This window comes from Belonocnema kinseyi, chromosome 6 (genome assembly GCF_010883055.1).
Source record: "Belonocnema kinseyi isolate 2016_QV_RU_SX_M_011 chromosome 6, B_treatae_v1, whole genome shotgun sequence".
Classification (NCBI taxonomy): Eukaryota; Metazoa; Arthropoda; class Insecta; order Hymenoptera; family Cynipidae; genus Belonocnema; species Belonocnema kinseyi.
In genome coordinates this window covers 84,486,606-84,512,150 of record NC_046662.1, presented here as the reverse complement: position 1 = coordinate 84,512,150, position 25,545 = coordinate 84,486,606, and the positions used below count along the sequence as shown (strand labels likewise).

The 25,545-nt window shown below is 26.8% G+C and overlaps 1 protein-coding gene across 2 annotated transcripts in view; it reads right to left on the bottom strand.

Annotated features, from left to right (window-relative positions):
• Nucleotides 1-514: 514 nt before the first annotated feature.
• The window catches only part of LOC117174041 (arf-GAP with coiled-coil, ANK repeat and PH domain-containing protein 2), a 39,242-nt gene continuing 14,211 nt past the window's right edge, over nt 515-25,545 (bottom strand). For both annotated transcript variants that reach the window (XM_033362687.1, XM_033362688.1), the window contains 7 exons: nt 22,812-22,991; nt 18,954-19,060; nt 18,659-18,842; nt 14,484-15,330; nt 6,381-6,480; nt 6,159-6,279; nt 515-3,298 (listed from right to left, as the gene is read on the bottom strand). In XM_033362687.1, coding sequence (XP_033218578.1) covers nt 3,133-3,298; nt 6,159-6,279; nt 6,381-6,480; nt 14,484-15,330; nt 18,659-18,842; nt 18,954-19,060; nt 22,812-22,991 — 1,705 coding nt within the window. In that variant the 3' untranslated portion in view covers nt 515-3,132. The remainder of the gene's footprint in view (nt 3,299-6,158; nt 6,280-6,380; nt 6,481-14,483; nt 15,331-18,658; nt 18,843-18,953; nt 19,061-22,811; nt 22,992-25,545) is intronic.

The window sequence follows — 25,545 nt, the reverse complement described above, 5'->3', positions numbered from 1 at the left end:
GTCAATTAAGAAAGATTTTTCAGTCAAGAGAAAAAAAATGTCGACCAAACTGTTGAAATTTTAAACAAAAATTTGAATTTTCAACCAAACACCTCAAGTTTCAAATAAGACGATTAATTCTCCACCAATAAATAGAAGAGTTAAATGTTCAGTCATTAAATTAATTTAAACAAAAAATTAATTTTCAACAAAATAGGAAAATTCAATAATATAAAACTTTTTTTTACAAATGAAGGTATATTCTTATTTTAATTTATAATAATTTCTATTTATAAAAATAAAAACGTTAAAAAGTAAGGGAATAGAAATTGCAGATCTTAGATGAAAATGAGACAAGAGTACACAACTATCATTTCCTTAAAATAGATTAAGATTCATGAATTTTGTGGTGTAATTTTTTATGCTCTCATCGTGTCACGCAACTTTATAAGATACGACGTATTCTCATCACGTGTTGCCTATGAAAAAATCAAATTGTGACTTGGCCTCATTTTCATCTAAACTCTTCACTTACTTTATCAATTGTGATACACACGTATATTTTAAATGGCATAAAGATGTATACAATTCTATAAACATTCGGTAATACCTTATTTGTATAATTCATCAAATGTGATGCACACATGTTTTTTGTTTTCTAAATTACCATTAACTTCTTTGCTCTTCGTAATAAAGCCGATGAGCGAGTTACTCGCAGCGAACAATATTTTATAATTCAGAGATTTTCATTTCAATCCTCGAGAAAAAAAGAGTCATCTCATCTTGTCAAACATTCAATCTAATTATTCATGATTGCAAACAAATTTTACATATTCAAGATTCAGTGACTCTTTAAAAACTTATTTACGAACACCTATTTAAGTATACATGATTTTTGTATTCACTTAGTGAACTAAAATATCACCAGCATGTGATTTCATTCATTCTCTTTTTTACGGCTCTTTGTATAATATGCATAAAATCCGTTTTCGTCATGGTAATAATATGTAATTCGAATAATAATTTAAAAATAGTTAGAAACTAATAAAGACGACTGATACAATTAAAATATAAAAATGATTATTTTCTCTAGAATATGTTAAATCGTAGAAAATTCTATAAAGATAAAATATGCATGAGCGATTCTTTTCGATAGAAATAATTTATATTGAAAGACCTAGAGATTTTAGACAAGGATGATGGCTTCGAAATATTAGTAGTGCAATAATTTTGACGTCGGTTAAACAATTTTGTAATTATTTTAATGTCATTGTAAGTATAATCTGCCGAACATATAACCTAATTTATATCTAAGTTCTTTATATCAAACCAAAGTTGCAAATTAAAATTAAATCTACTGCATTGAACACAAGTTACTATAAAAACTATTATTACAAAAATAATAAAAAAATGCAGAGAGAAATAAAATACAGAGGATTTATAAATATTAATTCGATATTTAGTTATTGGGCGTGAGTGGAAGCCTTTCTAAACAAAAAAAAAACTAGATGAAAAGTTGAAATATTTAGGCAGAGAGGCAGTGACATTTTATTAGAAAAAAAGTCTTTCACATCTAACAAAACCGTTACGATTAATTTCGAAATTATTGGATTTTCTATATCTAAGATATTATATTAATTGTCTCTTCTGATCACACACAAGATCTTGGAAGTAAAGCAAGCTTTCATTTACCGATAAAAATCACAATAGATATATGTACTACAAAAATAGTTTAATGTTTAATGCATCACGAAGTTCAATCAATACTGGGAATGTCTAATTATAAAACAGGAAGACCATGAAATCACTTTTATGTATTTCAACAGAAAAATTTGAAAGTAAAAGTTTAAAAATTAAGTATCGCATTTCAAAAATTTATTTTTAAAAACAAGAAATAATTCCTTTTTTTTAATTTGCTATTCCAGAACTAAAATAAATTCAAAACACAAATTAAACGTTTTACCGAAACATTTGAAATTACTCTTCCCGTTCTATTTTTTTGCATTATGATTAAGAACAGTTAATCTTTGATACTTCAACTTTTGTCAGTATGCAGTGTACAGTACACATACGTAGAATTCAATGGCTTCGTCTACAAGTTTTATTTACAAATATATACCTAAAATTTGGCAACAAGTTATGCATTCACAATTGATTGTATATAGTCAACAAATTAACGGCTCTATTAAACATATATATATATACATTTGAAAAGGGTCGATCTCAGCAAATGTTTACAACATTTAGCACAGAATAAGATTAAAATTATCTGCAATTTTTAAAACTAAATGCCATGGATGCACCTTTTTCATTATGAATATCTATTATTTAAAGATGGGAAATATTTTCTACCGCGAACTCAATCTATTGGATTCAGGAACTACAAAATAGAGAACAAAATTGAATTTTCTCAGCGAATGACTGAGACAATTCTCCATAAAGAGTTACTGAAATATAAAGTAATGATTTGTATTTTCAGAACTATTTTTTTCTCATAAGGCTCAACTCTCGAGTATCATAACAAAATTACTTTTGTCTGATTTTTTCAATCTTTCTCCATCCGGTAATAATAGAACCGTAATTATAAATTAAGTATATAAAAAATAGATGGTTTCAAATATTCTCCATCGTTCGTTGAATTGTATAAGTAGGAAGCATAAAAGCTATCGCAGAATTTAGCAAATGCAATTAATTTGAGAGCCACTTTCTGCTTTTCAAATTCATTAAGGCCTTAGCTTATAACATTTTTCAAAGTCACTCTTCGACTTTTTTTAAGCCTTCATTTTTCGATGTTGTACTTTTTGTAAAAGGTATTTTCCTTTCGATTCGACAAAGATTTGATTCAAATCTAAAATAATTGAGATTGCGTAGAAGCAATTCCAATTAGAATTGAATATTTTCGATGAAGGTGCGATTATGCTTATTTTCAATATCATGTTCTATTCAGGTACGAATTAAAATGGTTGGAAACTCATATTTACCTTTTTCCTTTTACGAGCGATAGTTTTATGTTTTTTGTTTTTGTTTTGTTTTTTTTTTCATCCGGAAACCGCAAACTCGTTCTATTTTCACCTCTCGTCTGGGCGCTTTTTAGTGTTTAGATCGCGAATCTAATAAATACTCGAAGATTCTGCGCGGCCAGCTCAATGAAAATCATTCGGGGGCGTCCGAATTATTATAGTCGTTTCTGCGCTGAAGTCTCTCGGGATGTGAACAAGCCATTTGGCTGTAATCACGAAGAACGTCGATGAAAGTATCGTCTCCAGAGGCACCGACTTCTGAATCTTTCATTTGTTCGTTCAGTTCTCCGAGCCGTAATCTGTTAAACAAGATACTGCCTTTAGTTTAAAATCACTAATGACAAGATCTTTTTTCGAATTTTTAGCCACGAAAGATAAAGAATAAACAGCAATTATATTTATAATAGTAACCGGCATCAATCGCGAGCAATGCGTGCGCTAATTTGTTTGATTAACGGGAAAAAATAATCTTTATAGCAAATACAAATTGCGAATAACTATGTATTTGTTTAAAGTTTATGAACACTTAATTTCGTGCTAAAATTAGATTCTGAGATGTGAAAAAAAAAGTATAATCGATTTGGTATTAAACCTATATAAATATGATTCTACTAAAGTGCGTATTTTAGAAGTTTCGAAAAAATGGATAAAGGTTTGATAATTGCCTTAAAATTTTCCAGATTTTTTGTCGACATTTATTATATTCTTTTGGAAACATTGTTTGAAGTCTTCACAAGTTAAAAATTTTTTTTTATCTTTTCAAAACTTTTAACATTTTTGTCTAATGGTCCGATTTTTTATATTTTTTTATTAATCCTGCATAAACTTCTAAACCTTCTAAACAATTTTTTAAACAATTTGAATTTTTCATTATATTTTTAACAAATTCTGCAAAATTAAAACAATCACCTTTAAATCTTCTACTTAACTTAGAAAATTTTGGAAACCCGTTTAAAATGTTTTAAAATATTCTCTTCAATTAATTTTACAAACAAAAACCTGTCGGGACTTAGGTTTTAGGCAAACATTTTTTGGTTAAAAATTTTCTTGTGTCTCGTGTAATTTTCTTATCTTCAATTTAAATTTGTTACTTTTACTGTACTTTTTCAAGATTAAAACGAATACGAAGCGTTTTATCAAAAAGAAGTCGAGAGTAAATGTGTAGATCTATTTAAGACGAAAAATTTTTTTATGAACATTTTTATTATGGGACGACTGAAAAATCTCGAAAATATAAAATTTCCGATGCTGTAAAATTTTCAAATTTATAAAATTCCCGAAAAATACGATTCCTGAGCAGTTTATAATATTACCGAATTGGAAATTGCACGAATAATTAAATTGCCGGCAGTTTATAATATAACCGAATTTTTAAATTCCTGAATAAGACTTTAAATTTGGTAGTATTATAAACTGTTGGGAATTTTATTATTTGGAAATTTTCGAATTCCGTAATATTATAAGCTGTTCGGGAAATTTCCAATTCGGGGATTTTATTATTCGGAAATTTTATTTTTCGAGAATCATCTTTCTAAAAGTCTTTTAAAATTATTTAAATTTTTTCTAATTTTGTTTTCTAAATCCTGCATAAACGTATAAATCTCCTAAATATATGTTTAAATCATTAGAATTTATCCTAAAGATTTTTCTAAATTCCACAAAATTGAAAAATACCTTTAAAATATTCTTTATTGTTTTTCAAAAATTTTGTAAATCATTTGCGATCTTGAAAAAAATTATCTAAAAATCTATTTTTCAAATTAAGAAATCATTTATCAATTTTCCAAGGAATCCTAAAAACATTTTTTTATTCCCTTGAAACCTTGAAAAATTCTTAAGAAGCATCTAAATTGTTTGTTCGAAATTTAAAAATATCTACATTTTGTTTTAAATTTTGTGAAATCTTTTTACGTTTTAGATTATTTTTTAATCTTTTAAAAACTTCTAGAAACATAAATAAAGTTCCATTTTTTTTCTCAATCTCCTAAATTCTTTTTCGAAATTTTAAAAAATGTTTCGAAATCTTTTTAAAAAATATTCTCTAAAAAATCATTTTTAAATATTCCTACGGACCTTAACCTTTCACAATTCTTAGAAAGCTTCTACATTTTTTGTTCCAAATTTTTTAAAATGTACATTTTACATTTTGTGAAATCTATTCAAGTTTTCATTTATTTTCAAATCCTTTAAAAAGTTCTAAATATTTCTTAAATATAAATTTAAAAAATTGAATCTTCTACGTTCTTTTTCAATGGTCGGTAATAATTTAAAAATGTTTAAAATCTTTTTCAATCTTCTCTCAACATTTATTTTTCGAAATAAAAAATGATTTGAAATTTCCCCAGAAAGTATAAGAAAATTGTTGAATTGACCTTGAAACGTTTCAATATTCTAAAAAATCTGATTTTTTCTGAAATCTTCAAAAAACTACATACATTAAAAAAAATTATTTTGTACTTATGCAGGATTTCCAAATTTTGCTTTAAATCTTCTACATTTTTTTTCTCGAAAGTTTAAGAAATTTATTGAAATCTTTAAAATCTTTTTTTATAACTCATTTTTCAAAATAAAAAAAGCATAAACATTTTTTTCGCAAATCTTCAGAATATTTTATTATTCTCTTGAAACCGTTCAAAACAAGAAACTAGAAAATTAAAAAAATTGTTATCAAATCTTTAAGATTCTTTTTTTTTTACATTTTTTGAAATCTTCAAAACTTAAAACTAATTTTTGAACATTAAACCTAAATCATTAAAAATTTTCCCAGATACCTTATTGTCGGTATCGGCAATATTAAAATCTCGGGCACCAACAACAATTTTAGAAAAAGATTTATTTCCCAATGTTAAAAAATCAATCATAAATGAAATGTTCTCTTTACCAATGACGTTTAGAAACATTAAAAAATAAATTTTATCATGAAATAAGATTAAGTATTTCAAAATTTTTAATTACAAAATTGAGAATGGAGAAAAACCAGTTTTTTTTCTTTTTTTTTGATAGGGGAAACATTTCTATTAAAAAAACCAGGGGTTTTTTTATTTCATTAATGCAAAAATTGACTGGAAATCTTTATAAGTTAAAGAATAAATAAAAAATTCTTTGCTCATTAAATTATAAAGAGCGTTCTGTAGTAAATGATATTTTTTTTAGACTCACAAAGTGACGATATCTGCATTGGCTTCTTTTAACGCAATCTCATATGGTTTTACGCCTAATTCGTCGTAAATATGCTGGTCTGCATTATGTTTTAATAATAAACATACTTGGGCTGTGTGACCTACAAATAAAATACATGAAAATTAATTAATGTGAATAAATGATTGTAAATTATAGAGAATTACCATTTTTTTAAATCTATTTTTGAATTTGAATAGTCACCTAATTCTGTAGCTAAGTACAATGGTGTTTTCCCATCAGCATCCTGGCAATTTATTTTAGCCCCGTTTAAGAGCAGATACTCACAGGACATTACGGAACCCTGACAATTAAAGAAATTTACAGATAGTAATATTTATATTTTCTTTTGTTTAAAGAAAAAGATTAGATTAATCGTTATAGGAATAGAAAAATACTGAAAATAATCAATAAAATACAGTAATTTAAATTGTCTCCTTTTCACATTAGAGAAAACAAACAGACGCGCTAATTTTTCAATCTCGTCATATTTTTAATATCAAACATTTTATAAATAGAATAGAAAAATTTCAGATTAAAATTTAAAAGTTTCAAATTTATTTATTTCCACCAAAAAGATGACGTTTTTCCATAAAATATAAAGAGTGAAGCCAAAGTTAGCCTATTTTTGGATCCCCCTAGCGACCTGGGGGAAAAAATGTAACAGGTATCAAATTACTCGTCATTGAAAACCAAAATAAGCATGGCTTTTCGTGTTTTAAAATTTTCAAAAAATTACCCCTATTTAGAGGTTGAGAAGAACCCCACAAAATTGAAGAATAGAAAATACCACTAAATATAAAATCATTTTTCATTGTACTTTTTCTATAAAATAAACCTTACAAAGGTGAAATTACATATTTTCTTGATTGATAAGGCGTTTATGTGGAAAATGATTTCGTAATTAGTAGTATTTTCTATTTTTATTTTTTTTGGGTCTTCTCAATCCCTAAAGAAGGGTAATTTTTTGAAATTCCTAAAAACCAAAAGCGATGCTCACTTTGGTTTTCACGCGTAATTTGATACCTGTAATATATTTCTATATTTTTCTCCAAGTCGCTAGCGAAGCCAAAAACAGCCTGTTTTGGCGTCACTCTTTGAATTCAAAAGGACGAATTTTCAACAAAATAATTACATTTTTAATACAATCATTAAATTTTCAACAAAATAATTAAATTTTTAACAAAAAAGATGGATTCGTAACCAAATATTGAAATTTTCAACAAAAAAAAAAAAAACAAATAAAAATTCAACCAAAACAAAAATTGCTTTACAACTAAATACTTGAACATTAAAGAAAGAGACAAATTTACAACAAAATAGTTTGAATTTTAACAAAACAGATGAATTTTCAACGTACAAAGATGAATTCTCAACCAAAAATGTAATAGCTGATATTTTAATCCAAGAAGAGTAAACTTCTACCAAAAGACATGAATTTTAAAACCAAGAAGATGCATTTTCAACCTAGAAAATTTTCAACAAAAAATGGAGAAAGTAAATTTACAGCAGAAAAATTATTTAAAAAAAAAAAACGAATTTTCAACAAAACAGTCCAATTTCCATCCAAACAAATAAATAAATTTGCAGTAAAAGTGGAATATTCATATCAAGCGATTAGCCTACAAAAGACAAATTTTTAACTAAAACAGTTCAATTGTCAACAAAAAATTGACAAGTTATATTTCACTTGAAGAAATTAATTGAAAAAAAGGAAAGTAATAAGTAAAGTAAACTAAATATATAATATATATAATAGCGTCACATAATTTTTTCAAGGATTCAAAGTTAATTTCAGTTTTTACTTAAAATTCTATTCTCTTGTCTATAAATGATCAAAGTTCTTATTTATTTATCGCAGGATTTACAGTCTTTCCCCCTTTTCACATTTTTCCACTTCAATATTAATTGAATGGATACGACTCAATAATTTCTTATTGCAAGTAAATTACTTTCAGGTGAAAAGTCTACGAATACATGTTTCGTTCAAAATTTATATTTTTAATTTAAACAAATGTATTTTTTAGTTAAAAATACCATTTTTGAGGGAAATTCAACAATTTGGTTAAAAAGTCATATTTCATGTTTGAAGACTCAAAGGTTTTCTAAAAATTCATCTTTTTGGCCTGAAATTCAACAAATTGATTGAATGTTTGTTTCTTTCTTAACAAACAAGGTTGGTTTTATTAACAATTCAACTATTGTGTTAAAGATTTATATTTTTGTTTTCAAAACGTATATTTTTCTAGAGAAATTAGTTTTTTTGTCAAATAGAAAATTCTACTGTTTTATAGAAATGTTGTATTTTTCGCTTGAAAACTAATCAATTTGGTAGAAAATTTAACTGTTTGGTTGAAATTTCGTTAGTTTTGGTTAAATCCAACCGTTTTTTAGCTAAATTAAAATTGTTGTTGAAAAACTGTATCTGTTCAGATGGGAAACTCTTTGTTGAAAGTTGAACTACTTTCGTAAAAGTATATTTTTTCGGTAAAAAATTCACAATTTTAGTTAAAAATTATTTTTTTGTTTTTATAAATTAATTTTCGTATGTGAAAATTTAACTATTTTGTTGAAAATTCAATTGATTGGTGGTAAATTAACTTTTGTGTTGAAAATTCATATTCTCGTGTTGAAAATTCCACTGTTTTACAGAAAATGCGTTTTTTAAAACTGAAAATTCATTCTCCTCAATAAAAATTTAACTACTCCATTTTTCGTTAAAAATTTATTTTATTCTGTTTCAAAATGCAACTATTTACTGAAAAAAATTTTAAAAACGAACAAAGATAAACTAAAAAATAATTAAATAAAATTTAAACTAATATACTATACATAGATCAAACTATGTAGTTGAAAAACTTTGTAGTTTGTGGAAAATTCTTTTTTTTTGTAGAAAATTAAACTTTTTCTTTAAAAATGTCTGTATTTCGTTGACGGTTCTTGCTTGGAAATTCAACATTTAGAAGGAATTTTTTCTTTACTGACTAAAGAATCTTACTTTATTGAAAATTCGTCTTTTTTATTTGAAAATTCATCTCTCTTGGTAAAACGTTAAAAAATTTTGATTGAAAATTCATTTTTTTAAAGTGAAATTTTACTATTTTAATTGAAGATTCGTCATTATACTTTAAAATTCACCTTTTTCGTTGAAAGTTGAACTATTTTGTTAACAATTAAAATAACAAATGCTACATTTTTTGTTGAGAAATTGATAATTCATCTTTTTTGGTTAAAAATTCAACCACTTGGTTGAAACTTGAACTACTTTGTCAATTCGTAAGAAACAGCCATTGAGACCATTTTTAGCCAATTAGCGTAAAAGTTCAAAATGTTTTTTTCTTAGAAAAAGTAAGGAAATAGTGCTATTAGGGAAAAATTGTGAAAAAATAATATTCTCAGGGTCACTTTTTTCGATATAATAATACGGATCCGAGTTCTGCGAAAATTTAAACTAATTAAATAAAAAATACGTTTTAATCAAAATTATTGATAAAAATTTATAGTTAATTTGTAAAATAAATTAAAAGAGAAAGTCATTCAGTTTGAAGAGAAAAAAATGTAATAACCTTAATTAATGGTCATTCTTTCTTGCTTAGTTCTGAATTTTATACATATAACACTATTGTCTACAGAAGAAATGCAAGGTACGTGTCTTGATAACATTATTTTTAATTTATTTACCAAAAATTAGCATTTGAAACTAATAAAGATAAATTTTGAACCAAAAATAAAAAGTTCCATTTTCAACAAAAAATGAAATAGTTCAAGTTTCAACCAAAATGATGAGTTTTTAAACAAGAAGATAAGATTTCGATTAGAAAGATAAATTTTTAACAAATACATAAATTTTTAACTAAAAATTCGAAGTTTTAATTTAAAAAGATAAATTTTCTACTAAAAGAAAATAGAAATTTAAAAGAAATTGTTAAATTAAAAAAAAATTAATTAATAATGAAATAGTAAAATTTTTAGATAAAAACATTAAATTTCCAACAATATAGTTCAATTTGCAACAAAAGAAGTGAATTTTTAACTGAAAAATAAAAAAATTTCAATCAAAAATTGAATAGTTTGATTTTTTGTTAAAAAAATTGATTTTCAATAAAAAAAGCGTATTTTTCAATGGAATTGCTCAATTTTTAGCCATTGATATGAATTTTCAACTAAACTAATGAATCTTCAACAAACAATTACTTTTAATAAAGCAGTATAATTTTGAACGAAAAAAAAAGAATTTACAGCAAAAAATTAAATAGTTCATATTTAAATCTGAAAGTATTCTTAATATTTTAATATTAACTTTAAAAAAACCGTTAAATTTGAACAAAAGGACGAATTTGAAATTAAATACTTAATTTTTCAGTTCAAAAATTCATTTTAACAATAAAAAATTTATATTATACAATAAAAAGTTAAATTTTCATCAAAAGAAATGAATTTGCAACTAAAAAGAAGTGAAGGGGAACGGTAATTGATTATGTAATAGTGAATGATGGATTAAGAGAGAAGGTTAAAAAACTAGAAGTAGGTGAATATATTGATTAGGATCACTTTCCCTTAATAGTGACATTAGAAGGACAAAAAAGCAATAGCAATTTGAGTAAAAAGGGAGCAAATGTAAAAAGTGTAGGAAAAGGGAATTGGTCGAGGGAAGGAAAAAGAACAGTTTAGAGAAAAAATAAGAAATATCAAAATGGGAGAGGGAAATGTGGACGAGGAGATGGGAAAAATGATAGGAGAAATAAAAATAGGATTAGAGTGCACAAACAAAAATGAAGTTAGTAAAGGAGGGAATAGAAGTGGATGGGATGAGGACTGTAAAGAGAAAAAAAAGGAGGTCAGAAAGGAATTAATAAAGTGGAGAAAAGAAAAAAGCAATGGGGAAGAATATAGGAAAAAAAAGAAAGAGTATACTGAGTTGTGTTATCAAAAGAAGGAGGAAGAGAATAAAAGGTTTGAGAAAGAGGCGGAGAAGGCTAGAACGGAAGAAGAGGTATGGAAGGTCGTGAATAGAGAAAGGAAAAGAAGAAAAAGAGTAAACCAAGATATTGAAATGATAGAATGGAAGAAATACTTTTTGGATTTGCTAGGAGAAGTAGAGAGATGAGGAAGAGGACATTTCAAGGGAAGAAATAGTTAAAGTTTTAGGAATAATGAAGGATGGAAAGACACCTTGTATAGATGAGATTCCAAATGAAGTATGGAAATATGGAGGGGAGGAACTAGAGGAATGGGCATGGATAATGTGTAATAGAGTATGGAGAGGAGAGAGGTGGCCAGAGTTATAGAAAGAAGGAGTAGTTATACCAATAGTAAAGAAAGGCAAAGGAGAGGAGGTTAAAGATTATAGGGGGGTGATGTTGATGCCAACACTGTATAAAGTATATGTAACTATTTTGTCGGAGAGATTGAAGATAGAAGTTGAAGAAAAAAAGATCGAGTCACCGAATCAGACAGGGTTTAGAAAAGGAATGGGGGTAATGGACAACATATACGTTCCGAATTATCTAGTAAATAAGAGAATTAAAAGGGAAAAAGGGACAATGATAGCAATGCTAGGGGACTTAAAGGCGGTGTTTGACTCATTAAACCGAGGAGAAATAGAAAAAGTTATGATAAAAAAGGGGATAAGAGAAGGGTTAATAAAGAGAGTATCAGAAATTTTTAGAGAGCCAGAAAGCAGGGTAAAGGTAGGAGAGCAAGTAGGAGATAGTTTCTGGTTGGTGAAAGGTGTGATACAAGGGTGTCCTCTGAGCCCACTTTTATTTAATTTATTAATATCAGACTTGGAAGAAGAAATGAGGAGAAAGGGTTGGGGAGGAGTTAGGATAGGGAAGGAAAAAAATATATATATATAAACTGGCATACGCAGACGACATAGCGTTGATGGCAGAGGATGAAGAAGGAATGGCGGGATTAATTATAGGATTAGAGAAATACTTAGATGGGAAAAAGCTGAAGGTAAATGTAGAAAAGACAAAGATAATGAGGTTTAGAAAAGGACGGGGAAGGAAGAAAGAATGGACAGGGAGATGGAAAGGAATAAAGTTAGAAGTCAAAGAGCATAAATATTTGGGATATATCTTGCAAACGAATGGAGGTCATACAGCTCATATAAGAGAAAGGATAAAAAAGCAGCAGGGGTAATGAAACAGATATGGGGAATAGGAAAAAGAAGGTTAAAAAAATTGAAGAAGGAGAATGTGGTTATTTGATACGCTGGTATGGCCGGTATTAGGTTATGGAGCAGAGATATGGGGATGGAGAGAAAGGGAACATATTGAGAGTTTACAAGAAAGGTATACAAGGTGGACACTAGGGGCAGACTGGAAGACGCCAGGATATATGGTGAGAGAAGAAGCGCAAAGGGTTAAGTTAAGTATTAGAGCGCGAAAGATGGCATGGAAATTTGAGATGAAGCTCTGGGACAGAAAGGGAGGGGAGTTGGCGAGAAAGTGTTTGATGGAGGTAGAAGAGAGGAGAGGGAGGGCGATCGAATTAACGAGATGGGAAGAAGAAAGGTGGGAGTTCTTTAATTATAGAGAAATAGAAGACGTGACTAGAGTAAACTATGAAGAATTGGAAAAAAGGGAGATGGAAAGACAAATAATAGAAAGATGGGGGGCGATTGAGGAATCAAAATACAATAAATGGTATAATATGATAAAAAAGGAAGGGGTGCCAAAGTATTTAGAAAAGGGATGGGGAGAGAGAAGGTGGACCAGAATAGCAAGATTTAGATTGGGAAACGAGGTAAGGGAGGGAAGGTACTGGGAAAGAGAAGAGGACAGAAAGTTAAGATTCTCGGGGAAGATGGATTAGGAGAAGAATGGATGAAGGAATTGGAGGGTGCTAGAGGAGCGAATGAGAGAGAATGAAAGAATGCATGTGAAAAAGGTAAATGGAGGTATAAAAAAGTGAAAGAAAAAGGAAACGGAAGTCGCTTAGATTAGAAGCGTGAAAATTGTAAGTAATGGTAAAGTAAAAGTAAAGTAGACTAAGATGCGTTTGCGTTCTCATGCTTTCTCTCTTTCTCTCTCTCTGGCTTGCACTCTCGTTTTCGTTCGCTCGCTCAATCGTTTGCTAATAAGTCCTAAATTGCGCTATCGCAGGAAATAGAAATAAGGAACTAGATATAAGACTTTATGTAAATAGTTGCAAATAATTGTATATATAGAAAGGATAAGATGGTAAAAAAATATTGATATACACGGAAAGATTGTAAGGAATGGAAGTCATGCAAACTCTTAGGGGACACCTTATGAATAAAAAAGAAGAAGAAGAAGAAGAAGAACTAAAAAGAATTGTAACCAAAAATGAAACCGTTCATTTTCCAGTTAAAAAAATTTTTTTGAACCAAAAACATGGAGATTAGAACAAAATAGTTAAATTTTCAATAAAAAATAATACATTTTCAACCAAAAAGATGAATTTTTAAACAAAAAGATTAATTTTCTACCAAAAAGTCGAATTTTCAACTAAAAATTAATCATTTACAACTAGAAGAGATGAATTTTAAATCAAATACATGAATTTTCATCCAAATGATTTATTTTTAAACTAAAAGAGGCGACTTTTAATTAAAAAGGGACAGTTAAATTTTCGGTTAATTAATTTTTGAAGAAAAAAAAAACAATAGATTTTTGCCCAATTGGTTTATTTTAAATCAAAGAAATTAATCTTCAACAAACAACGTCAATTGTAATAGTTGATATTTCAAACAACAAATATTTTAAATGAAAAGCCGTTGAATTCAACCCAAAAGTACGAATTTTTAACAAATCATGCAATTCTTACAAATAAAAAATCTCCGGATTTTAATGAAAAATAAACCAAGTAAAAGAGAAATTTTCAACAAATCAGTTAAATTTTTAATCAAAGATAATAAAACTTCAAACGATAAAATTATAATAAAAAAACAGTTGAATTCAACACAAAAAAGAGGTTTCTTTTCCTAAAACAGTTGATTTTTGAATTTGAAAATATGTTTCTTTTTAGTTTTTGTTATAAAAAAGAGAAAGCTTTTGAAAATATGTAAACTGAATCGTTCTTAAAAAAAAATAATTTTATATTTGTAAAATTCAGAACTATGCAAAAAAACGGATCCCAGTTGAAATATTAATTTTTTTCTTTTCCAACTGAATGACTGACAATTTAACTCTATTTTACGATTTAACTATAAACTTTTATTAATGATTTGTATGAAAGAAAACTATTTTTCATATATAAAATTTGAATCTTCGCACAACTCGGAAACATTGCGTATTTGCAGATTATTCTAAGATGAAAAATTGATAAATAACTCACACTGATGATCGCTTGGTGAATTGCATTGCGCCCTCTGTCGTTAATATTCAACCATAATTTATCTGCACCAGCAGCCAAAGCGGCGCACATAACAGGGAGATTATGCGCAGCAGCAGCCTTATAAAGCAACATTTCCGGATGTAAATTTTGAATATCTTCTTCATCAGCAAACTCCTCTTCTTCCCCAGCCGTAGAATCCTGATCCGAACTCAGTTCTAAACTCCCTTCTATCATCGGTTTCGGTAGATCACAGCCAAAGAGGAGAACATCAGACTCCTTCACCTTCTCCTTGAACTTCTCAGTTCCGCTATCTTTGTTCTCTGATCGATCGCAAACATCATTCGTAATTCCTGAGAGCGAAAAATCGTCGCTTTTCAAAGATAAATTGCAGTCGGAATTCCCCTGAGAAGGCCTAGTTTCCATTAGCGATAATAATCCTGCATTTTCCAGATCAGTGTCGATTAATTTTGGCAGTGAGGATCGAGTGAGAATTTTGTTATAGAGGGTAGATTCGTTTTTAAGTTCTGCTTGTGTCATTTCCTCCGAACTGAAAGAATCCCTTTCGATTTGCTTATTTTTCTCAATGGAACACAAGCTCTCGGTTGAATTTGTCCCATCAGAACTTCCAGATCTGGCTTCTTTAACAGCAGTTAAAGTGGACATTTTATTTTGTCCAGTTACGTCAGTTTTGTCGCGACTTCGGGGCCTTCTTCGAAGCTTTCGGACGCTCCATTTGCGAAAGTGCATCGATTCTCGGCTCGTGTGTTGTCCTGTTATTAGACTCGTTAAAGGTTTCACGAATTTTCGGTCAACGTACTTGGCTTTTATCCATGCCTCGCGAATATTTCTGCAAATGAAGAGAAATTCGAGATTTCTTAAGATTATTTTTTCTTTTACACAATTCGAGAATAAATCGAAATAAAAGCACAGATTTTAGGGGCTCATTACTTCTACCACTGTCTCTGCAATCTTACGAAGAAATATTATAGAAAATTCAGTATATGTCTTTAATTATTTTCCTATAATTTATTCATAAGTTGTTCACAATTATAAAAGAACGATTTATTTATTTAAAAAACAGGATATAAAATCATTTCAAGGGATTTCCCAGGATTCCATAGATTTCAAGAAATTTTACAGATTACGAAAAGTTAAAAGATTTCAAATACACCAATGGATTTTAGCGAACTTTAAGGGACTCTAAGAGAATTTCCACAAATTTTAATAGAATTCGTCAGATTTAGAAAAATTTCCACTAATTTTAAAGAATTGCATCAGTTATTAAGGGATTTCAGAAGCTTTTAAAGATTGCCCTATACATTCGAATATTTTAAGGAATTCTAAAGGATTTCAAACGATAAAAAAATGTCCATGGATTTCAATGAAGTTTGTAGGATTTTTAATGATTGTAAGAAATTTCCTGGGGACTTTGGAGAATAAATGAAATTAAATTAAATGGGATTTTTAGCGGTTCAATAGATTTCAAGGGATTTAAGATCTTTCAAGGAAGTTCAGAGATTATTAGCGCATTTAAAGTTTTTTTTAGAGAACTTTGTTTGATACGTTTAATTTAATTATTATGTACGGAATTTCAAAAATTTTTTATTTATTTATTAGATTTTTTCGGTTTCCATAGATTTTATTTCAAGAACTTTCAAACGAATTTCAATAAGTTGAATGAAGATCAAAGAAATACAAAAAATGGGACTGAAAAATCTTAAAAAAAGAAAGTTCCCTATACTGTAAAATTTCTGAATAATGGAAATTCCCAAATTATAATATTTCTGAACATTTTATAATTTTACCGAATTGGAAAATTCCCCACAGAAAACTGCCAAATTATAAAATATCCGAACTATAAAATCCCTAAATTTCAACAATTACATTTTTGTATAAATATTATTTATTTATTAAAAATACAATAATCAAATATTTTTGTAAATAATATGTTTAATTTTCAAAATTTCTAAAATTATTCTTTGAATTTAAAATAACAGCCACTGAAAAAAAATTTCAACCAGAAATATATATATTTTTTAATTATTTTAAATTCAAGCAAATGTTTTAGAAACTTTAAACATTTAAAATATTTTTTTATGGAAAGATGTAACCATTGTATTTTTATAACTAAATAATATTTATAAAACAAAAAATTGTAATTGTTCGAATTTGAGAATTTTCTAGTTCGGATATTTTATGGTTCGGTAATTTTCTGTTGGGAATTTTCAAATTTAGCAATGTGTCGGGAATTTTTAGTAACTAAACATTTTTAATGACAATTTTCCAATTCGGGAAATCTGTTTTTCGAAATTTTTCAGTCGTCTTAAATTATTATTTGAATTTAAAATAACAATAATTGAAAAAAAAAATTCATCCAGATATATTTGTTCAATTATTGTTATTTTAAATTCTAAAATTAAGTTTAGAAACTTTAATTATTAAAAATAATTTCTACTTAACAAGAATATTTGATTCTTGTATTTTTAATAAATAAAACATGTTTATAATTTTATGCAATTGTTTGAATCCGAACATTTTATAATGTATCAATATTCTGTCGGGAATTTGCCAATTCACTAATATTATGAACATTCAGGAATTTTCGAATTCGGTAACAATATAAACTGGTTGGGATTTTTATTATTTGGATTTTCATTACTCAGGAATTTTACATTTTCGGGAATTCTATTTTTCGAGATTTTTCAGTCATCTTAAATTATTACTTGAATTTAAAATAATAATAATTGAAAAAACTTGCATCCAGATAAATATGTCTTCAATTATTATTCTTTTAAATTCTAAAATTAATTTCAGAAACTTTGAATATTAAAAACAATTTTTCTTAATAAGAATATTTGATTCTTGTATTTTAAAAAAATAAATAATATTAATAATTTTTTATAATTGTGGAAATTTTATAAAGTAGCAATATTCCGTCCGGAATTTTCAAATTCTAATAATTTTAACAATCAGAAATTTTTCAATTCGGTAATATTATAAACTGTTTGGAAATTTTATTATCTGGGAACTTGATTATTAAAGAATTTTACATTTTGGAGAATTTTAAATTTTCGGGAATTTTATTTTTCAACATTTTTCAGTCGTCCCCTAAAAATTGCAAACATTTTTTTAAGATATTAAGTTATTTTAAAAGCTTGAAAAAAAGTTGGTAAAACTTCCGAAAATCTGAAAGAAGTTCACCAAGTATATGGGATTGAATAGGATCTTTAAGTTATTTCAAAAATCTTATAAAATTTTACCAATTTTAAGGAATTTCAATGTATATGTCTAGAATTGTAGACAAATTTTTTAATTTATTTCGTTTTCCAAGAATTTTAAACGATGTATGCAGATTCCTTGCAATTTTAAAGATTTCAAATAAATTAAAACCAGGTTAAAAGATTTCAAGGGATTTTTACAGATTTTTATAGTAGACTCACAGCTTAAAATAGTATCTGACGATTTCCCACGAATTGAATTAAATATGAAATGCTTTAAATTCCTAATCAGTCAAGGAAAAATATTGAAATTTCACCAAAATAGATGAATTTTTAACCTAAAAGATGAATTTTCAACCAAGAAGGTTAACTTTCTACTAGAAAATACCAATTTTCAACTAAACAGTTGAATTTTTATTAAAAATATTAAATTTGTAATCATTCAATTTTTGCAACAAAGAAAAAAAGATTAATTCTGAACCCAAAAATATAATAGTAGACTTTTAAACCAAAAATAGATGGATTTCTTTATATATTTTTGGCAAAAATAGAAAAACAGGGGAATAGGGGTAAGAGTGTGAAATTTGATATTCTGTAGAATTTTTCATACTGTAGATTACTAGATTTCATACATAGATTAAAGTTTTTTAAAATATACATAATCTAAAATGAGATAGATTAAAATGACTAAAAAGTGACTAAAAAAGTTAATAAAAGTTAGTTAAGTGACTGTGTGTACAAAAATAACATTATTAATTAATTATTAATTAATAAAACTATAATAGGTTAGCCCTAAAAAAGTGAACTGCAATTTCTACTATTTAATATACTATATATTAAAATATTTAACTATCTATCTAAAAATCTTAAGTCTGCGAGAAAAATCAGTTTCCTCATCGTTTTATCCCATAAATAATAATAAAAATTAATAAAATAAACTAATCGGCTAAAACATACCCGTTACATTTTGCGGTTGCTCTCGTAATATCGGGAGGAATCGGCAAAGCTTCGTATACGTTGTTGACAACCGTGTTTCCCAACTCAGCCATAACTTTAAGTATTTCTGGCTCCCAATCGTCGAGAGTCAAAGATCTAACTTTGCTGTAATGAACTCCGAGACTCCTGTGAACACCCGAACAGGCTGAAATAAAAATAATTGCGCATTAAATACAGAAAACTGACAAAATGATTATATGAAAAATAGAGAAGGTGCTTTTTTAAAATAATATGAAACAAATTATATTATTCTCACCAATGCAGAGAGTGATTCCAAGATTTATACTAGCCCATCTTGGATTATCACCACCGCAATCGCAGCAAAGATCGTTTCCTGGTATTTTCAGCAACTGTTCCCAAACTCTGCAAACCAAATGTTAGATAAAAATAGTATTTTAGCTAAAAATTATCAAGGAATTCCAAATTGAACAATGGTATTCCAAATTGAAGAATGTTATTTTTTAATCAAAGAATCTCAAAACTGAATAAATTCAGAATATGTTTAAAATAAGACAATTTCATAGTGTTAAAAATGCAATAGTTTCAGATCATAATATTTAAAATTTGTTCGTCTAAAATTCGAGGGAATTAAAATTGTATTATTTCTAATTAAAGGCCTTTAAAATTTAACAGTTTAAAAAAGAAAAATTCTGAAATTAATTTTTAATTCAAAGCGATTCAAATCTAATAATTTAAAATTGAAAACTAAATAGAATATTTTAGACAAAGCTTCTTGAATTCAAAAATTTTTTATTTTTATTTACGTAAAAAATTATAATTTAACATTAAAATTGATTTCACATTTTTCTAAGATAAAAAACTCTTTCAAATTTCCGTTCTTTTAAGTAACATTAAAGCGGTTAAAAGTAAACAATTTTTAAATAGTTAATTATACTTCGCAGAATTCAACAATTTCCATTTTAATCGCGAAATTAAAAGTTATGAAAGGGAAAAACTGAAAATTTACCAATTAACATGAAAATTCAGAACTCTAAAATTACGATTAAAAGTTAAAGAAATTATTCACTGACCCAGTTATAAATTTCAGATAGGTCATTATTTATTTATTTTTATTTATAACAATACCTTTAAAAAAATTAATTTCAAATCGCTTAATTTTCAACACTTTTATTCTAAGCCTTTCAACTCGAAATTGAGTTTTAGATGTTCAATATTTTGGAATAGTTTCAATCAAAAGCGGTTCAATTTTCAATACCGAATTCTAAATTAATCTTATTCTTAAGGTTTGAATTTGAGAAACTTTTTTCTTCATTTTTTAGTTATTCTGAAAGCATTTAATTCAAAATTGTTTAATTAAAAATTCTGTAAAGTCGAAACCACCACTTTAAGGTAAGAAAAAAAGTCAACTTCGGAAGTGACGTGTTGCTGATTCAAGCCCAACAAATTTAATTACAAAATGTTATCCAGCTTTGAGGAAATAGATGTGTCAGTTAACACTATCAAAGTGACAGAGACCACAAATTGAAATGGATTCAGCTACGATTTGCAAAAGAAAAATTTTTAATTTTCAGTTTCAATAGAAACTGCAACTTGTTTTCGAAATATTAAGTTTCTGAATGTGAGTAGAAAAGATTTGATGGTTTTAAAAATCGACTTTTGGTAAAGCAATTAAAATTCGAATTTTTCGTTTTTTACCAAAATAAAAACTGCCGGCTAAGATATAGGGTCGCTGAATACGAATAATAAAAGTTCGATGCCAAAAAATTGTTTAGTTACCAGAAAATAAAAGTAAATAAGCGATAGTTATTTTTAAAAATATCGATGATTAAGATAAGAAAAAAATTATTACTGTGCTCAAATCCCAATACAAAATTTTAACTAAAATTTAAATTTATTTATTTTCGATTTCTAAGATTTTGAAACCCAGACAATTTCGTACTTTTAAAGTTAAAATCAAGCAATTTAACTCATATAAATCTATAGTTATTAAACTGAAAACTGATTATCAAGACTTCGAATATGAAATTTAAAATGTTTGAAATATTTAATATCTAAATTCGAAATTACAACATTGTGAAACTTGAAATTCGAAACTTTAAAAAATGAAGAAATTTCAAACCAAAGATTAACGAATTTAGGCTTTTTGGGCGAAATACTTTAGTTTCAAGGCCTTAAAAATAAATTGTTTCAGAATTGTGCACTCAAAATTAAAATTTTGAATTAAAATTATAAAATTTAAGATAATAAATATATTATTATTAATAAGTATCATAGCATTTAGTAATTGACGAATTTTGAATAATGTGTACCTTCAAAGTTTAATTTAAGATTTGCAGTATAGAACTAGATAACCAAATTTTTTTGCAAAAAATTTGTTATTTGAACAAGATATTCTGAAAAAATTAAATCCATGTTGTGTTAAAAGGATATATTCCAAATTTCATTTTTAATACAGTAATAAAGAGATTTGTAATTAAAAACCAGATAACTGACTCTCTATACTGGTCTCCCATCTTCTCTCTATGTATTTTTTAAATTGCCTAACCTGTTACCCTTTTCTTTAAAACTTTTTCCTGAACATATACCTCTTCTTAAAAGTTTTTAAATACAGAAAAATGATAAAATACTTATTTTTTCAAAGAAACGGTCTTTTAATAAGACTATTTGCTACCATTTGCAGTACCAAAGTATCATTCAAATTATTTTCTACAAAAAATACGATTTTTTAACCAAATATATCAATTTTCAATTTGAGCAGTTTATTTTTTAACTAAAAAAATTAATTTGTAGCCAAAAGTGGAATGGCTACATTTTCAGGGAAAAAATTAATTTCTAACTAAAATGATGATTTTCAAATAGAAATTATGAATTTTCAACTGGAATAGTTGAATTTTAAAGCAAGAAGATGTATTTTCAACTAAAATGATAAATTTTTCACTAGAATGGTTGAATTTTTAAGCAAAGATATGAATTTTTAACCAACAACATTGATTTCGGCCAAAAAGACGAATTTTCAACAATATACACGAGCTTTTTACTAAAAAAGATAAATTGTCAACTAAAAATTTCAAGGTTAAGTTTTAAGTTAAAAAAATGTAAGTTCAAAAAAATCATTAAATTTTTAAAGAAAGTAATAAACTTTCAACTAAAATGATGAATCATCAACTGAAATAGTTGAATTTCAAAATAAAAACATGAATTTTTTGACCGAAAATTGATTAGTTAAATTGTTAGTTAAAAAATTAATATTTAGCGAGCAAGATTTTGTACCTAAATTAATGGAATATTCTACTGGAATAGTTACATGTACATGTACAATTTTAATTTTGAAAAGGTGAATTTTAAACGAAGCTTTTTGAGTCAACAGAGAGAAAAAAATTGAAAACAAACTGTTGAATTTTCCAGTAAAGATGAATTTTCAACCAAAAACATTAATTGTCTACCAAAACGAGCGAGTTGTCCACTAAAAACTATCATTTTTCAACCAAAAATAGAATAGTTAAATTTTCAGAAATTTTTAAAATAAAACCAAACAAAAACCGATTTTCAACAAAAAAAGGTCAATACAGTAACATAAAGCTACTTATAGAAATAAAAAATTATTTTTATTCAATTTTATATTGCAATTAAAAACAAAAATTAGGCAAGCTTTCGAAAAAATGCACTGAAATTTTTAAAAATCCCTAACAATTCCAGGTTTCCTAGGTTGGACAAACAACCGGAAAAACATTTTTTTTTAGGTTTTTATCTTATAAAATATAAAAATTACTAACTTTACAACGTGTAAATATGTAAAATGGACACTCTATTATAATGATATTTTGGATAAATCAGAGATAAATTTATCGCCTTCATTATCAGTTTATGCATAAAAACTATTTTCCGATTTAAATGTTGTCACAGGAAAAGGAAATTTCCTATTCAATTAGTCTTAACCCTTTCATAAAACACTAATAAAAAATGTAAGAATTAATAAACAAAATATTTATTTTTTTATTTATACACAAAGATTCACAATTGATAATTTTATTAAATGAAATTTTATATCTAGAAAATGAAATCTGAAGGCTAATGAAAATTGTCTATGTAGAATGTTATTCTTAATAATGAGATAAATTTATTTAAATGAAGTAATTAATAAATTAATGCGTACCTAGTTTTTGGTTTAGGTGGAGGTCTTATGGGTCCTTTACTGTCGTGCGTTTGAACATAGAGAGTATTAACATTCGACACGGTGCCCATCCCTCTTTGAATAGCTGCCCCAATAGCTTGTTGCATTGCACTTATCCATGCTAAGTACATCTCTTCACTATCTGATTGCAACATGTGGCTCCTACGTGATAAAAATGTTGATTATTACCATTAAGTAAATGATTCTAGAACGCATAATATCAGAATTTTTAAGTATACCATTTTATTGTTCCTATTTCAAGATGTTAGGGATCGTAATTACATTACGTAATAAAACTGTACGAAACGTAACAAAATATCTTAAAAATATATAAGAAAAAAAGTTTCAACTAAATTGTTAATTTTCAACCAAACAGCTGTATTTTTATCCAAAAAAGACGGAATCTTCATTAAAACAGATGAATTTTAAATCAAATAGAATATGAAGAATATAAGTTTTAAACAAGAAGGAAATTTCTTACGAAATAGTTTAATTTTCAACCAAAAAGGATGACTTTTTAGCAAAATTGTTGAATTTTAAACCAAACAGTTGCATTTTTATCCAAGAAAGATGCATTTTTTACTAAATCAGATACCTTTTTAAATAAATAAGACAAATTTTCAAAACAATTGTGGAATTTGCATCCAAAAAAGGTGTCAGTTCGAGTTTTTAATGGCAAAATATAAGTTTTAAATGAAAAGTAAATTTTCTACGAAGATACCGAACAGTTGGATTTTCATATAAGAAAGATGCAATTTCTACTAAAATAAACAAAATTATTGATTTTTCAACCAAATAGTTAAACTTTTATCCAGGAAATATAACATTTCTACCAAAATAGATGCATTTTTTAATTAAAAAGACAAATTAAAAAAAAAACAGTTCAATTTTCAATCAAAAAGGATGACTTTCTAACAAAATTGTTAAATTTTAAACCAAAAAGTTACATTTTTATGCAAGAAAGATGCAATTTTCACTAATACAGATAAATTATTAAATAAAAAAGACAAAAAATTAAATAAAAAAGCCAATTACTTGAATTTTCAACCAGCATGTTGATTTTTAAGCAAACCAGTTTAATTTTTAACCACAAAAGATGACCTTTTAACAAAATGGTTAAATTTTTAATCAGTTACACTTTTAGCAAAGACAGATGCAAATCCTACTAAAACAGATTAATTTTTTAATCAAAACGACAAACTTTAAAAAAAATAGAGATCGGAACCCTTAATTTTTAAAGGGTTCAGGGACCTAAATGGTCTAGCAAGGGTCCGGTCCATACCCGAAGCTTTTAAATTCTAAAGGGTCTGGGTTCAGACCCGGACCCTTATTAATTGAAAAGGTTCGGCTACGGGTACGAACCCGGACCCTTTAGAATTTAAGAGGTTCAGGTTCGGACCCAGATCCTTAAGAAATTGAAGGGTACAGGTTCGGACCCGGATCCTTAAGAATTTAAAAGGTTCAGGTCCGAACTCGGACCCTTATGAAATTAAAGGGTCCAAGCTGGACACGGACCCTCAAGGAACCCTTTAAACTGGGGTTCAAGCAAAAAGGTTCCGATCCCTGCAAAAAAATAGTAAAATTTTCATTCAAAAAGATTTCAGTTTGACGTTTGAACATCAAAATATGAATTTTAAATAAAAAGTAAATTTTCTACGAAAACAGTTGAATCTTTAACCCAAAAAGACGACATTTCAACAAAACAATTGAATTTTCAACTAAACAAGATAAATCTGTAAAAAAAATGGTTGAATATTAAAGCAAATAATAAAATTTATCACTTAAAAGAAAATCTTCAGGAGGAAGTAACTGCAAAAAAAGGAACCATTAATCCAAACCATTAATAAAGAACCATTAATATTCAAAGTCCAGAATCTTTAACTTGTAGCATTTTTAACCTAGAATCTTTTACAAAAGGGATAAAACAATTTCAAATTAAAATTTAAAAATTTATTTTGACAGTTATTTCAAGTTAAAGAAATTCCCTTAGCTTTTTTTTTAATTCTTGAATTTTTAACATAAAAGTGGCATCTTTATCCGGGAACGATGCAATTTCTACTAAAACATATGCATTTTCAAATTAAAAAGACAAATTTTACAAAAAATAAAGTAATTTTCAACAACACGGTTTAATTTTCAACCAAAAAGGAATAGAAAAAAAAAGAAGCTTATTTTTTAATTGTTATTAGAGTTCTGAACCGGTTATATTACTTTGAGAATGGCAACGAGAATCAGAATATTACCGTAAATATAACCGACAAATAAATTCTCTTAAAATTTATGAGAATCTCAGAATTTATTTTAATTAATAGAAAATTGCATTTTTTTCGTTAACTTTTCAGTTGAAAATTCAACTCTTTTTTTTTAAGTTTGTCTTTTTTATTTTAAAGTTTACCTGCTTTGGCAGAAATTAAACCTTTTTTTGATAAAAATGCAACTGTTTGGTTACAAATTAAGCTATAATACCATTTTCTTGAAAACTTAACTTTTTCGCAGAAAATTTACTTTTTGTTTAAATTTATTTTGGTGTTGAAAAATTAACTGAAATATTTTCTGGATACAAGTTCCACTTAAAAATATAAAAAAAATTTTATTATTACAAATTCATATGTTTTAATACAAAATTGATCTTTTTTTTTTATAAAAATGCAACTATTTGGTAGAGAATTTAACTATTTTGTTAAAAATTCATCCTTTTTGGTAGAAAAAATTCGTC